At 47.3% G+C, this 4022-nt stretch overlaps 1 protein-coding gene across 1 annotated transcript in view; it reads right to left on the reverse strand.

Annotated features, from left to right (window-relative positions):
• Positions 1-8: 8 nt before the first annotated feature.
• LOC104271030 (leucine-rich repeat and fibronectin type III domain-containing protein 1-like protein) overlaps positions 9-4022 on the reverse strand; it is a gene marked incomplete at its 3' end in the record, with an annotated part of 5399 nt that continues 1385 nt past the window's right edge. Inside the window, exon 3 of the mRNA XM_009865573.1 lies at positions 9-90. Within this exon, the coding sequence (XP_009863875.1) occupies positions 9-90 (82 nt within the window). The remainder of the gene's footprint in view (positions 91-4022) is intronic.

A 4022-nucleotide genomic window follows, 5' to 3' on the forward strand; every position in this document is an offset into this window, starting at 1 on the left:
TCGGAAACGGCGAGAACGCAGAGGTCGTACTCGCGTCCTGCAACCAGATCAGTCAAGAAGAAGGATTTACTACCAGCTGGGATCATCCTGGAAGAGAAAACGAGCACAAATGAGTCGCTCGAGCCTCGAGGGAGAGCTCTCCTGACCTCCTCGCGCTCTACAACCGCCCGGAAGGAGGTTGGAGCGAGGTTGGTGGGGGAAAAAAAAATCGATCTCTTCTCCCCAGAGAGGAAACGGGCTCGAGTCGCGCCGGGGGAGGTTTAGATTGGACGTCGGGAGCGATTTCTTTACTCAAAAGAGGGGCGAAGCGTTGGAAGAGGCTGCCCAGGGAGGCGGTGGGGTCCCCGCGCCCGGAAGGCGTCCGAAAGACGCGGCGTTTCGTGACGTGGTTTAGTGGTCGCGGCGGCGTTGGGCTGATGGTTTCGTCATTCTCTGATTTTTAGGGTTCTGCGGTTCCGTAATTCTGTGAGATTATGATTCCACGGTTTCATAATTCCATGATTTGATGGTTCTGTGGTTTTCTAATTCTGTGATTTTACGGTTCTCTGGTTTCACGATTCTAAGATTTTCTGGTTCTACGGTTTCACAATTCTATGATTTTATGGTTCTGTGGTTTCACGATTCTATGATTTGACGGTTCTATGGTTTTCTAATTCTATGATTTTACAATTCTCTGGTTTCGTGATTCTATGATTTTAGGGTTCTACAGTTTCATAATTCCATGATTTGATGGTTCTATGGTTTTCTAATTCTGTGATTTTACGGTTCTCTGGTTTCACGATTCTAAGATTTTCTGGTTCTACGGTTTCACAATTCTATGATTTTATGGTTCTGTGGTTTCACGATTCTATGATTTGACGGTTCTATGGTTTTCTAATTCTATGATTTTACAATTCTCTGGTTTTGTGATTCTATGATTTTAGGGTTCTACAGTTTCATAATTCCATGATTTGATGGTTCTATGGTTTTCTAATTCTGTGATTTTACGGTTCTCTGGTTTCACGTTTCTAAGATTTTCTGGTTCTACGTTTCACAATTCTATGATTTTATAGTTCGCTGGTTTCACAATTCTATGATTTTCTGGTTCTCTGGTTTCATGATTTTATTTGTTTTATGATTCTCTGGTTTCACGATTCTGTGATTTGATGGTTCTACGGTTTTCTAATTCTATGATTTTAGGGTTCTATGATTTCACTATTTTATAGGTCTCTGGCTTCATGATTCTAAGATTTTTCTGGTTTTACGATTTCACAATTCTATGATTTTATGGTTTTACGGTTTCACAGTTCTATGATTTTAGAGTTCTCTGGTTTCACGATTCTGTGATTTTGTGATTCTACGGTTTCGTAACTCTGTGATTGTATGGGTCTATGATTCTAGGATTCCCTGATTCTCTGGATTAATAATTCCATGATTCCGTGATTCTGTGGTTTTATGATTCCGTGATGCCGTGATCCTCAGGCAAGGCAAAAGAGCCGGCTGGCGGCGGCCATCCCAACATCCTCCTCCTCATTTCAACGTTTTTTTCTCTCGGCAGAGGAAACCAGGGCGTCTCATCAACGTATCATCCCTCGATTATCCGTAGAGAAAGCGTCGCTCTTAAATACTCATCTTCTAATTTATTGCGTGGAGCTGCAGCTAATTAAAGTTCGACGATCGCCGGCTACGAGAGATTAAATTTGACGCCGAGACCGTTGCCTTTGATGACCGTCACGCTTCTAATTGACTGGGACATCAAGGGGGTCGTTAGGAAGCTCTGGTAATCCGCCGCTCGGATCAGCGCTGCTACAAATTGAAGCTCATCCTCGGAGTCAATTTAAAAAAAAAAAAAAATAGAAAAAAAGAAAAATTTTCTGACCTGAGGTCTCGTGGAGAGGGATGGGAGCTCATCCAGGGAGACCTGAGATCTGTGAATCGGGTTTTCCATCCTCCTCTTGCCAGATGTAGGTTTGTCTTCTCCGCCCTAGATCCCGTCCCGCGGGAGGCGAGGAATTAAGCGACTCGGGAATTAAGCACGCTTACCCGCAATTACCTCTCCGGAGGGAGAAGGAGGTGGGAAGCCGAGGAAAAAGAAACGAGCCGGAGGAACGGCTTAAATTCTCGAGATGAAGCGAAGTCGCCATAGCAACTTGACGAGGAGCGACAGGTTTCTGAGGCGTCCCCGCACCGCTGAATGCTTTTTCGGGGCGGCGAGCGATCGCCTGCCAGAAAGAAATCGCGCTCGTGGGTTCGGAGGAAGCTTTTCGCCTTCTGTGAATTCATAGAATCAGAGAATCGTTAAGGTTGGAAAAGTCCAAGAAGGTTTTCACTGTCTGTGAATTCACAGAATCGGAGAATCCTTGAGGTTGGAAAAGTCCAAGAAGGTTTTCACCATCTGTGAATTCACAGAATCGGAGAATCCTTGAGGTTGGAAAAGTCCAGGAAGGTTTTCACCACTCGTGAATTCACAGAATCGGAGAATCCTTGAGGTGGGAAGAGTCCAAGAAGGTTTTCACCGCCCGTGAATTCACAGAATCGGAGAATCCTTGAGGTTGGAAAAGTCCAAGAAGGTTTTCACCGCCCGTGAATTCACAGAATTACTAAGGTTGGAGATGACGTCCCAAGTCCAACCCAACACCACCACGACCACCAAACCACGACCCTGAAGTGCCGCATCTACGCGGGTTTGTTTTTTTTTCAATCCCTCCACCGCTCCCCTGCGCCTCCGCGGATCTTTCAAGCGGCACCGACGCGAATGTTCTCGCAGCCGAAGGGGTGAAACGAGGCTTCACCTTCCATGAGATTTTGGAAAACCCCCAGAGAAACGTCTACTTCAAGGACTTCATGCAATTTTCATACGCAGTACTGGGGGTTTTTTTGTGGTTCTTTCCTTTTTTTAAAAAAAAAAACAAGAACTCGCTCGCAACGGGAGGTATTTGAAACCGGAATCCCAGCGGAAGAGCTGTCCTACATTCCAGGCCTTAGGGGACTTCTTACAAAAGCAGCGTTTTCCAACCCAAAAAACTTCTCAGGGCTCTTTCTGAAGATCTGCCAGATGCCGTTCTCCTGTTTCGCTCCGAACTTTGACGCGGCTCGTAGAAAAATCCAGTTGTCGCCCCGCTCAGAGACGTCGTCGAGGCACAGAAGGTTGGGAAAGACCTTTAAGATCATCGAGTCCAATCGTTAACCCAACCCTGCCCGTTCCACCATTAAAACCACATCCCCGAGCGCCGCGTCCACGTGGTTTTTGAACGCCGGCCCTGTGCAGCTCGTTCCAGGGCTTGACGACCCTTTTTGGGGAAGAAATTGCTCCTCGCGTCCGATCTAGACCTCCCCTGGCGCGACTTGGAACCTCCCTTCCCCGTATTTCGGAGTGAAATCATTGCACCGCGCCGGCGTAAGAGGTGAATAAAACCTCCTTCTCCATTTCCTAACAGCCAAGATCGGAGAATTGCAGAACCAAGGACGGTTTGGAATGGAAGGAACCTCAGAAGTCACCTTGGTCCGACCCCTCTGCCGTGAATCTTTTTTAACGAGGTCGGTTGCGAAAGGACAAAGAGCAGTTTTAAATTAAAAGACGGGAGATTTAGATTAGGTATAAGGAGACATTTTTTTTTCTTTTTTGACAATGAGGGTGGTAAAATGCCCGCCAGCGAGGTGGTGGAGGCCCCATCCCTGAAGACATTTGTGGTCAGGCTTAGTGGGGAGCTCTTGGACTCCGAACCGCCGATTTAGAGAGAATTTTTTGGGGCGCAAAATACCGATTTAAGGAGCTTTTGGGGCTCTGAGCAACCTGATCTAGTGAAAGACGGACCGGACGAAATGATGGGGCGACAGGACGGGTTCCTTCCACCCCAACGCGTTCTACAACCCTATAAATTATTTATTTTCATGGCGTAACTCCTCCGAAAGCGGAGTTGAACGGGTGAAGTCTGAGGCTCCGGCGGGCAAGCTGGCTCTTACGCCGCTGGGTACGGCGCTCCCCCTCCCCATCTTCCTTCCACCACCCGCTTCATTACCTGTACACCAGGATGTCGTCGGCG

Source organism: Apaloderma vittatum, unplaced genomic scaffold (genome assembly GCF_000703405.1).
Source record: "Apaloderma vittatum isolate BGI_N311 unplaced genomic scaffold, ASM70340v1 scaffold28112, whole genome shotgun sequence".
In the NCBI taxonomy this organism is placed as follows: domain Eukaryota; kingdom Metazoa; phylum Chordata; class Aves; order Trogoniformes; family Trogonidae; genus Apaloderma; species Apaloderma vittatum.